The 11582-nt window shown below is 47.3% G+C and overlaps 2 protein-coding genes and 1 long non-coding RNA gene across 4 annotated transcripts in view; 2 read left to right on the top strand and 1 right to left on the bottom strand.

Annotated features, from left to right (window-relative positions):
- Positions 1 to 606: 606 nt before the first annotated feature.
- LOC135810900 (uncharacterized) lies at positions 607 to 4431 on the top strand. Its single transcript, XM_065324300.1, has 4 exons — positions 607 to 780; positions 1045 to 1405; positions 2974 to 3074; positions 3353 to 4431. Exons 1-4 carry the CDS (start codon positions 652 to 654, stop codon positions 3890 to 3892), a joined length of 1131 nt encoding a protein of 376 aa, XP_065180372.1. The 5' UTR covers positions 607 to 651; the 3' UTR covers positions 3893 to 4431.
- LOC135810901 (uncharacterized) lies at positions 3583 to 5585 on the bottom strand. Its single transcript, XR_010552447.1, has 4 exons — positions 5053 to 5585; positions 4621 to 4748; positions 4346 to 4427; positions 3583 to 3700 (listed from the first exon to the last, which is right to left on the bottom strand). It is a non-coding gene; the product is annotated as an uncharacterized LOC135810901 (long non-coding RNA).
- A 3687-nt stretch (positions 5586 to 9272) lies between these two features.
- LOC135810211 (uncharacterized) overlaps positions 9273 to 11582 on the top strand; it is a 6213-nt gene continuing 3903 nt past the window's right edge. For both annotated transcript variants that reach the window (XM_065323683.1, XM_065323682.1), the window contains exons 1-2: positions 9273 to 10086; positions 10729 to 11208. In XM_065323683.1, coding sequence (XP_065179755.1) covers positions 9707 to 10086; positions 10729 to 11208 — 860 coding nt within the window. In that variant the 5' untranslated portion in view covers positions 9273 to 9706. The remainder of the gene's footprint in view (positions 10087 to 10728; positions 11209 to 11582) is intronic.

The following is an 11582-nucleotide window of genomic DNA, read 5'->3' as shown; positions in this document are numbered from 1 at the left end:
GCGGCATGGCTTGCAGAGCGTACGCGTGTTCATTCACTTTTGTTAGGTAAGGGGTCTTTGCTGATTGTATATGCTATGTAGTATATAGTGCAGCATTGGTGGATTGTCTGTGATGCTGAGGGAGAACAGTACAGGAGAATCTGCTCACTGCCTTGACCAGTGAATATTCCATGGGCCATGTGTAGTGTCTCAGCTAGAGACGGGGTTCGGTTTATTCTATGATCGATTACATGGAGACTAGAAGAAGACCAACTACAATTGCAAGTAAATTATGTCAACGTAACAAGAACAAGGAGACCCGTGTGTCAATACAAAAAGGCAGACATACTAAAATTATCTGCGCATGGTGTGACGTCAATAGTTTGATGATAATGATGACGTAAGAAATGTCCATGAGTGTATCATCAGCACATACATGTACACTACACCATGCATACTTGCAAAAGCAAAACCCATCAGTATGTTTAGCTGTTTGCTTTCACATCCAGAATTTTGGCACTTGGGAGTACCCACACTTTGTTGAAGGGCAGGAGGAAATTTCTGCATATGTTATCTTTGTTATGCTGCACTGTAGGCAGACAACTCGCTCTAGCTGGAGATGGCAGGTGTGACAGCCCTGGCTATTCCGCACGATTCGGGACATACACTTTCATGGATGTTGCATCCGACCTAATTGTTGATTACCATCTGGCGATGTCCACGGACACAACCAGCTCAGTGGCAATGGAGAAGATGGGATTCGTTGTCACACTTGACCGTTGTTTGGAGCAAGGGTTGAAGGTGTGTACAGATTGGATATATTTTCCTTATTTTAAAACAATGTGCAACTTGCAATCTAATTTTGAAGTTCTGCTTGTTTTGATGATTTATGACCCTGAGGAAAACACCCACAAATCCTACATTTCTCTCCTTAAATTTCACGGTTTGCGTGAGACTCGGCTGGAAGCCGAGTTTTCCGCATCCGCCGTGGGAACGCCACCACCCTCTGGGATCAAATTTCTCTCCTTGTATGTGTACATTTGCGTGCTTCATCCCCTTCTCCAGATTGCCACTGTTGTCACTGACCGGAGCCCCAGCATAAAGAAGGAGATGCGAGGACGCCACTCCATCAAGCATCAGTTTGATGTATGGCACTATGCCAAGAGTGTCGCCTCCAAGATCAGGGCAGGATGCAGGAGGAAAGACCAGCAGGCCTTGCTCGAGTGGTTACCGGCCATCAATAACCACTTGTGGTACTGCGCCCGGTCGTGCGGAGGCAATGCTGTGCTGCTGCGTGAAAAGTGGAACTCAGTCCTCTACCACATCGTCAACCGACATAGCTGGACTGAGGGTACACTCTTCACGCAGTGTGCACATCCTCCGCTTTCCACTGATGAGCAGCGACAGAAAAAGTGGCTGACACCCGGTAAGTAAAGCGTGAAAGTTGTGTCGCTATCAATATCAAATTCCAGTGCTGCCAACCAACTGGGTCTTTCTTTGCGGACTGATTTTCCATATGTTGCAGTGTCTCCTTTCGTACTACCAGAGTACTGTCATATGCATTGCTTGTATTGTGCTTTTTTGACACCCACATGCTTGTCGGTGGCTGATTTTGCTAGTGCAAAACATGTGTGACTTGTACCCGTGATGACATGATATTTTGTGCTACATGTAGTCGAAGCATGGTATGCGCTCACTTTGGCACAGGGATATTCATCGCTCAGCTTCCGCTTGCCATGCTTCTACATAAGTATCGGTGGCTGATCGATCCTCTTCAATTTTCCATACCATTTTTCAATTCCGCACTGCGGACGAAGGAGTGATTTTCCTTACAAATACGGAAAATACGGAAAGTTGGCAGCACTGAATTTCAATAAGTAGGGCTGCAACGGGTAGGGGTTTGGCCGGGTAATGAGATCAGGTAAAAACGAGAGAGCTTGGAAGCTCAGGGCCCTACGCTATGCTTTTTTGCCTTGATGACCTAGACGAAAAAAAGCATAGGGATGTTATAAAATTCTTTAAAAAATTCCTTTTTTTTTAGACATAACCTGGGATTCGAACCCGCACTATCGCGCCCTGCATGCATCCCCCGATACACTTCGCATATATACTAATTCTTCAAAGTTGCTTCACATTATGATCTTGCATTTGAAAGCCCTATTTGAATATGCATTGTGGCCAGCCGTCTTTGATGGTACGGTACGGTAGGGATAGGTACGGGACAGGTACGATCGAGGGTAATACGACACCGTCTCCCGTACCGTACCAACAAACACAGCTGGCCACATACAGCTGGCCGCAATATTCAAATAGGGCCTTCAAACGCAAGATCATAACGTGAAGCAACTTGGAAGAATGGGTATGAATGCGAAGTGTATGGGCGAATGCATGTAGGGCGATAGTGCGGGTTCGAATCCAAGGATATGCCTGAAAAAAATAGAATTGAAAAATTTATAACATCCCTATGATTTTTTGCCGTCAGATACGGGATAGCGCCAGGCGTGACACAAACAAACAAACACACAAATACCAAATTAAAGCTGTGTGGACCCTGGCTAGCGCCAGACGTTACTGAAGTAACGTCTTCTGCATAGCTACGGGAATAAATCGTATTTCTATCCGGTAGCACGGGCACCCTATCGGGTATTTTTGCGGACATGGTTTGTACAGTGCGTGTGCACTTGCGCTACATAGAAAGCGTACAGTAAGCAAGTAGCCATGCTTTTTACATGCACCATTGTGAAAACACCGTACCGCAACTACCCGATCGGGTTCTCAGGAGTACTCAGTAAACTGCTACCCTAAAATATCCGCTCTAATTACGGGTAGCACGGGTACCCTACTACTCGATGACACCCCTATCAATAAGTCAAGCATGAGCAATACAATGTCTGAGCATCTAACATTTACGTATACACTTTTACCCACTCACACAAAATTAACAGTAGACCGGCAGTATAGATTCTGACTCTTTTATCTTTCTCATTTCTTTAGGGTCTCCAGCCTACAAGGTTCTGGAATCAGTTGTTCAAGACAAGAGACTGCTGGCAGATTTGATGCATTTGTCAGATTTCCAGCACACTGGAAACTTAGAGGTAAGGAGGAAATGGATCCTGGATATATGACTTTTACTTACAAATATCCAACAGTCCAATGGGAGAATGTCTGTTATCCTTACACCAGCCATAACATAGACCGACCATCGGAACGCCGTGCTCATATTGGCAGTGGTACTAAAATATTGACTCACTCAGCATTGCACTGTGTTCCCATAACATACGTAAGTTCTGTCAATAATTGACATAAGGAGCATATCAGTCAGAACCAGGTATCAGTGACCTGAATAACTTTCTTGTTCGTCATGTGCATGCAGGTGTACCATAGCATGATGACGAAGTACATGCCGAAGCGAATTCAATTCAGTAGAGAGGGAATGGAGGCCCGCACCCAGCTTGCTGCTCTTGACCATAACTTCAATGCTGGCAGAGAACAGGCAACATCAAAAGGTCAGCCACAGTACAAGGTCCAGTTTTCTCGAGTGAAGGGTGATTTCGTGGCCAAAAAAATCTACAGTGAAAAGAAATACGGATGCATGCACAGCATGATGCAGCAGGTCAGTGATGTGGCCACGAAGAGGCTGACAGTGCCACCCATCCAGAAGTGTAAGCCTGTCAACGTGTCGCGACGCGGGGCTCCAGTCAAGGCAGCAGTTGTCGCCAATCTGCAAACGAGATTGGCAATGGCAGCAACAGCAGAAGCATCACCATCAGTTGCACCAGAGGAGGAAGAGGAACAAGAGTATGAAGTAACGTTAGAGGATGATGCAGGGTATGTGCAGGAGGAAGACCAGGACAGCGAAGATGAAGGACAACAGCAGTGCGTTGTTCAATGCGATGTTCCCACCCAAATATGAACACACGGCAACACAGCTCTATTTTTATTTCCGCTTCAAACCTGTAGTTGTTTGAGCTGCTCTCATGATAAATTATTTGTTTTTTAAAGCCGTTTGTGCCCGCGATCATTCGCTTGTACAACTGCGCCGGGCTGTATGTGCTGTGACTATGAGTATGAGTCATGCTCGCACTATGATACCTTTTGTGTCACGTGTACGTATATGTGATGGTGCGAGCATGCTGTGCCTTTGCTGGCCTTTTTCCCTTCTTTTCGTTTTAGTTGTGGTGGAAGTGTTTTGCAAGGAGTAATGACCAACAAGAACAAATGGTGTGTTGTCCAATTTGCATGTTCGGAGATTATGCCTGTGCACATGTATCTGATTTTGTTGCCAGTCCTCAATGCCTATCGTTCAGGAATCCTAAATAGCTTATTCTTTACATTGAAGTATTAGAGAAGGCAAGTCATTGCTTACCTCTAAAAGTTATGATGTCAATCTTCGGGCCACTGAGTATCCGCCTCATCCCTGGCTTCTTCAAACCCATGGTACGGTACACCTTCACAGACAATTGTCATCACACACACGCACACGCACACACACACATGCACGCAGGCAGGCAGATCCGCACCCGAAGCGTTCATTCATTTATCTTTATAAGTTGACATCTCCAAGTTCATAAGACTTCCAAGCAATGGAGTTGCCACATTTCACTCGTATTTATATTCACTCCATAAGAAATCACTGCTTACCCGGAGGGTTTGGAAAGCACTGGCGTATTGCTCCCACAAGGCATGCTGGAATACGACATCTTACACCACGACCCATTTTCCCATGGATCATCCACGTTACCTGTCGGTAGGCAGCATATCTGAATGATCTGGGCAAGGAAGTACACAATATTCAATCCATCATGACTTCATGAAAGTGGACTGAACAGCACAGCACACTTTCACTGAGTCCAGTCCCATCTAAGAAAATAGACACCTGTTGGGGACAGGTTTATCCGGCCGCGCTGTTAGTGCCACTCACGGTAGACTGTTACTGAGAACTTGTGAGTTGTGAACAGGCACCGAGTTCGCCCCAGTCCTCCCAAGACCTTTTTTATAGTTTGATCTACACACCTGTCCCCACAGCTAAGGCAAGATAAAAGTTGAAGTAATTAGTTAGTTGAACTCACTCACCTATTGTCAAAATTTGTCGGCGGCTGGTTGCACAGCTGCTTGGTCATGTCCAGGTATCCGCGCAAGGCGATGGTCAAAACGTGTTTATTTAGGCATCCTGTCTGGAACTCTTCCGTCTCAGACACGCACCGTTGTGCGGTGCCTGAGAGGAACTGCAACACGGCACCCACTTCACGGCAGCATATGCAGTCCAGTCTACACTCCATCTGCACGCAGCATGTACATTCACACCAGGAAACGTTGCCGACTCTGGTGTGGGGAGGCCAGGCTTCTTCGACGCTCGCAGCAGCAGCAGCTTCCTCCTCATTTTCAACGTGCTCCTCGCCACCGTCACGGAAACTCTGGAGCTCTTCAGTGGTAAACTCTGGCTCCCTTGCATATGCTAATACATCTATGGCTTCTGTACGCAAACTGGTCGGGGTCTCTTTGCCAGCCATTGCTGAGTTCATGCAAAGTCAAGAGCGTCGAATACGGAATAGCAAACGCAGTGGCTGGAAAAATAAAACACGCAGTGCTGAGCGGCTAGTGTCGCCATGAACCAGGAAAAAGAAGGCATTTCACACCCAGATTCAAAGAACATGACAGTCATTGTAATCCATGTGTAAGCACTGCAGCACACTTTGAACTCTTCCCGTCATGCACCCTTGCCGACATGTCTGGCTAGCCGGCTACATACATAACATAGACCGAAAGCTCATTCGGTGAGTTTCAGTTATGAACTCTTGAACCCTGGATGAGAGCGAGATGCCGGCATGCCCTCGATCGTGTCACAGACTAGATCATAGACTGTAGCCGGCCGGCACAGTCAGTGCACTGCACACGGGTGTTTGCAGTGCATGAACTCTGGCCAGTCGTCCCCGTACGCAAAATGCGTACGCATTTGGATCTACCGTACATTTCCTCGTGTTTTGGGCGAATCTCAGCGGTACGACGCTGTCGAATTGGGCCTGAATTTGCCCTGAACCAGCCGCTATCGAAGTAAAATTAGGTGTTTTGAAGGCCACACGGGAACACTGTGGCCATGTCTTCGTTCCTGCGTCGTTTGTTTGAAAATCGGAGTGTTTTTGAGCTCGTAGTTCGTCTTCGTTGTGGAATGGCCGTGCGTACATTCTCCTTGGAATTACCAAAGTCACACCCCCGTTTATTACATTACTAGGAGTTTTGCCGGCAGCCACGATAGTTTTTATCCCTGCTTCCATACGTCCTTTCATTGAATAGCCAAACGAAACTTTGTGGCGCGCCTCAGTTTTTTGTGGCGCGGGGGTCTCAAGTTTGTCACTTCGAGTTGTACACAACGATCACATCAACACCTCAAAGGACCAAAAAAACCAAGTGAGCAAGTATTTCAACCTTGCGATTCTGCCTGGCCTACTCTGAAGATGGAGACTTCTACTCGGTAGCACATACTCGTATCAATAAGCTGGGAGGGAGAGCGTGGCGAGTAAAATGTTGGGATGAAAAGAGCCACATTCTCTCTCGGAAAAGGTCGTCGTTCGTTCCTACACTGGCTACACACGTACACTTGCTCTACCCAGCTCTGGCAGAAGGCAAGATTTTGCATGCACGTGCGAGATTCGCATCCGCCACGCACATAGGCAGAGTCGAAATTTTTGTACTCTCGGATTTGCCGCCATCTTGACGAGTGGCCACTGCGAAACACCCGCCTGGAGCTCTTCAGTGGTAAACTCTGGCTCCCTTGCATATGCTAATACATCTATGGCTTCTGTACGCAAACTGGTCGGGGTCTCTTTGCCAGCCATTGCTGAGTTCATGCAAAGTCAAGAGCGTCGAATACGGAATAGCAAACGCAGTGGCTGGAAAAATAAAACACGCAGTGCTGAGCGGCTAGTGTCGCCATGAACCAGGAAAAAGAAGGCATTTCACACCCAGATTCAAAGAACATGACAGTCATTGTAATCCATGTGTAAGCACTGCAGCACACTTTGAACTCTTCCCGTCATGCACCCTTGCCGACATGTCTGGCTAGCCGGCTACATACATAACATAGACCGAAAGCTCATTCGGTGAGTTTCAGTTATGAACTCTTGAACCCTGGATGAGAGCGAGATGCCGGCATGCCCTCGATCGTGTCACAGACTAGATCATAGACTGTAGCCGGCCGGCACAGTCAGTGCACTGCACACGGGTGTTTGCAGTGCATGAACTCTGGCCAGTCGTCCCCGTACGCAAAATGCGTACGCATTTGGATCTACCGTACATTTCCTCGTGTTTTGGGCGAATCTCAGCGGTACGACGCTGTCGAATTGGGCCTGAATTTGCCCTGAACCAGCCGCTATCGAAGTAAAATTAGGTGTTTTGAAGGCCACACGGGAACACTGTGGCCATGTCTTCGTTCCTGCGTCGTTTGTTTGAAAATCGGAGTGTTTTTGAGCTCGTAGTTCGTCTTCGTTGTGGAATGGCCGTGCGTACATTCTCCTTGGAATTACCAAAGTCACACCCCCGTTTATTACATTACTAGGAGTTTTGCCGGCAGCCACGATAGTTTTTATCCCTGCTTCCATACGTCCTTTCATTGAATAGCCAAACGAAACTTTGTGGCGCGCCTCAGTTTTTTGTGGCGCGGGGGTCTCAAGTTTGTCACTTCGAGTTGTACACAACGATCACATCAACACCTCAAAGGACCAAAAAAACCAAGTGAGCAAGTATTTCAACCTTGCGATTCTGCCTGGCCTACTCTGAAGATGGAGACTTCTACTCGGTAGCACATACTCGTATCAATAAGCTGGGAGGGAGAGCGTGGCGAGTAAAATGTTGGGATGAAAAGAGCCACATTCTCTCTCGGAAAAGGTCGTCGTTCGTTCCTACACTGGCTACACACGTACACTTGCTCTACCCAGCTCTGGCAGAAGGCAAGATTTTGCATGCACGTGCGAGATTCGCATCCGCCACGCACATAGGCAGAGTCGAAATTTTTGTACTCTCGGATTTGCCGCCATCTTGACGAGTGGCCACTGCGAAACACCCGCCTGGAGCTCTTCAGTGGTAAACTCTGGCTCCCTTGCATATGCTAATACATCTATGGCTTCTGTACGCAAACTGGTCGGGGTCTCTTTGCCAGCCATTGCTGAGTTCATGCAAAGTCAAGAGCGTCGAATACGGAATAGCAAACGCAGTGGCTGGAAAAATAAAACACGCAGTGCTGAGCGGCTAGTGTCGCCATGAACCAGGAAAAAGAAGGCATTTCACACCCAGATTCAAAGAACATGACAGTCATTGTAATCCATGTGTAAGCACTGCAGCACACTTTGAACTCTTCCCGTCATGCACCCTTGCCGACATGTCTGGCTAGCCGGCTACATACATAACATAGACCGAAAGCTCATTCGGTGAGTTTCAGTTATGAACTCTTGAACCCTGGATGAGAGCGAGATGCCGGCATGCCCTCGATCGTGTCACAGACTAGATCATAGACTGTAGCCGGCCGGCACAGTCAGTGCACTGCACTGCATGCACTGGCACGGTGACCAGGCCAGTGACTTTTGTACGCATCGGTACGGGATCTCGTACGGGACCGTATTTTACCGCGTTCGATTGGGAATTTGGGCTGAACGCTATATCGCAGCCTCCTCGGACCAAGACCATTCGATTTAGCGTCCAAAAGACTACAACATATGGACCGATCGTGGTCACCCGTGCTTTTATAAGAACGAAACGGCGTTTTTAGTGACTTTTTGCATACAAATCCCCATCTAGTAGGGCGCAGTCACCCAGTTTCGGTGGAAGTGCGCGTGTTCGATTGGAAATAAAGAAGGAAGGGAGCGTCTCAGCTTCCTCGGACCAAGACCATTCGACTCAGCACCCCGAAGACTACAACTGGTGAAAATTTGATTTTAGGGTATACTTCCCCTTTAAGTTAAGTGGCAGAATGATAATCGTGTTTAGCAGGGTTCCAGCCAGGTCAAAATAGTAGGGGGCGGGTATGGGAAACAGCTACCCCGTATACCTATTTTCCACTTTCCAATATTGTCTTGCAACGCTAAATGCAGCGTATGTGGCGAATCCCCGACTTTGCCCCAGACAAATGTGCCTTTATGAACCATCTAATAGTGACGTTCGACTGCATATTCGTTGAATTGCATAAAAAAACGAAAATCGGAAAATGAGTAGGGGGTGCCACTTTTTCACGGGGTGGGGGGGGCAGCCCCTCCCCCCCCCCATACCAAATTTGGCTAGAACCCTAATAAGCATTGCGTAGGCTACATGCTCATGTTTGCAGTTGAATGATGGACATCAAGTCTTCTTGACATGGATGGGTGCAAGACGTTAGCGCGAACGGTTGTCTTCTGCCACTTTTAACCATAACAGCTGGCAATAGTGCAGGCGCTTTGCGTTCGTGTCACCGGTAATCGTCTGTACTCAGCTATAAACAGAGAGGTTCCAGGCTGTCCGATAGAGAGCTGAATACCGAAAGGCAGAGCTAGTTTAAACAATAATAAGAGGATGAAAAAAGTGTTTTAACTCCATGTTGAATGAACACTCTCTTAGAATGGACTCGGATGGAGAGCCAATGATTAATTTATACAAAATAAAAGGACCAAGGAACTACAAGTAACTGGTGGTGTTAGTGGACATTATAGCGTAACTTGTAGTTCCTTGGCCCTTTTATTTTTATGAACACTCTGTTGCTTGTGATATGCTTTCTTTTTTGATGCAGGACAGCAGATTTCAAACATGGCCGATACAGGTGAAGATGACGCTGCATCTGGTGCTAATCGGCAATGTCCCGGAGAATGTCAGGCGTGGTCTCGCTGTTGCTGACGCGTTTGCCGAGGGAATATCACCGGGTATACTTCTGGGCAGGAAGGAGAGCCGTGCCTGCTCCTGTCTGTTGCTGGGTTTTGCTACTGACGAAGAGCAACGCAAAGCTCTAGACTACCTGAAGGGCCTGCAGAAGAGGAAAGTCAAGAAGGTTCTAAACACCATCTCTGGCGATTTGGACTTCAGCCAGTGTGTGGTCGAGGACTATGGCTCTCAGAGAGTCGTGTGTCCTCCGGTTCCCGAGATCTTTGCCAGGTATGACCAAGTATAACCATTGACTGTGAGCTCTGTTGAGGAGACCTCAGTGACACGGTTGAAACAGCTAGTACTAGAGAGGTTAAGATGCACGTTATTTCTGACGTAACGCGAAAGTTCAGCTCGCGTCATTTGCTCGCACGTCGAAAAATCAACGCAAGTGACCTGCTGCTCACGTCGAAATTTGGAGTTTTACGCCAAATTTGACGTGAAATTGCGCGTCACGTCGGAAATAACGCGCATCTTAACCTCTCTAGTATCTGACATCAGCCAGTGCGTGGTCGAGGATCATGGACCACAGAGAGCTGTGAACTGTAATCATATGCAAAATTCCACTATTTGGTTTTGCCAAGGTTGTTTGGCTTAGAACTGTGTGGAAAGAAGTGATACTTCTGTCGAGCTCTCTATCGCTAACCTGAAACGGTGTTCAGTATTCACTCATTATGATGCACTGCTGTGTCCTGTAGCAGGGAATTTCACTCTTTGTGTCATGAATATATTTCCGTTTTTTGGACCACTTTCAAAGTTCTAACTGTGGTTGACTTTGCTTCTTTGCAATGCTGTCTTGAGGGACATTCCAAGTTTCTTCGCAGGCTAATGGTCTCTTTCTGCTGTTTTTTCCCTCTCTTTCATTCACTGCAGCCCTCACTTCACCGAACCGTTCAGCTACTTTGATGTTCCCCGACCACTGACTCTACATGTGTGGGCTGTGGCTGTCGACGTGTTTGATGACGAGATTGCTCGCAACCCAGTGTTGCTGCAACGGCACTTCCAAGCCTTCTCCAAGATGGTGGTAATTGCCCACTTCTCACCCGCCAAGGTCGGATCATCCTCAACAAAAGCTACAGTCTACATTCTCGACAAATACAGTGTAGACTACTTGAAGAAGCTAGCTAAAAACCTGAAGGACTACCACTACTTTTCTGTTGTGTCCGTGAAGGAGGAGGAGAAGGTGCTGTCCGCGCTATGTGCCGTGCAAGATGTATGCCTCACAAACTACCTACAGGTGGATGGGGATCGGGAGATTCTAACAGCACCGGTCAATGTCTGGACGAAGGCTACCCGCCGCACTCACATGAGACTTATCTTCCAGATACAATCGCAAGACAAGTGGACCATAGGGTGAGTGAAGGAAACGTCACTGCTTGTCCATATTTAAGGGAACTTTCCTAAACGGCTTTAGTTACAAAAGGAATTTCTTGTGTGTGTGTGTGTGTGTGTGTGTGTATGTGTGTATGTGTGTGTGTGTGTGTGTGTGTGTGTGTGTGTGTGTGTGTGTGTGTGTGTGTGTGTGTGTGTGTGTGTGTGTGTGTCTGTATCTGTGTGTTCTGCTAACGGTGTTTGCAAGAGGTGAGGCATGTGTGCTAGTACACTGACACTGCCATGCGCCTACATCAACTACTGTAATTTCACTCATTTTTCCCTGTACTTTTATTTTCGGTACTTTCGGTGCGTCTGTTTCATATCTAAAATTTCAACACACCGAATAAACACTA

The sequence above is a fragment of the Sycon ciliatum genome, chromosome 2 (genome assembly GCF_964019385.1).
Source record: "Sycon ciliatum chromosome 2, ocSycCili1.1, whole genome shotgun sequence".
Classification (NCBI taxonomy): Eukaryota; Metazoa; Porifera; class Calcarea; order Leucosolenida; family Sycettidae; genus Sycon; species Sycon ciliatum.
This window is presented reverse-complemented; position numbering and strand designations above follow the sequence as displayed.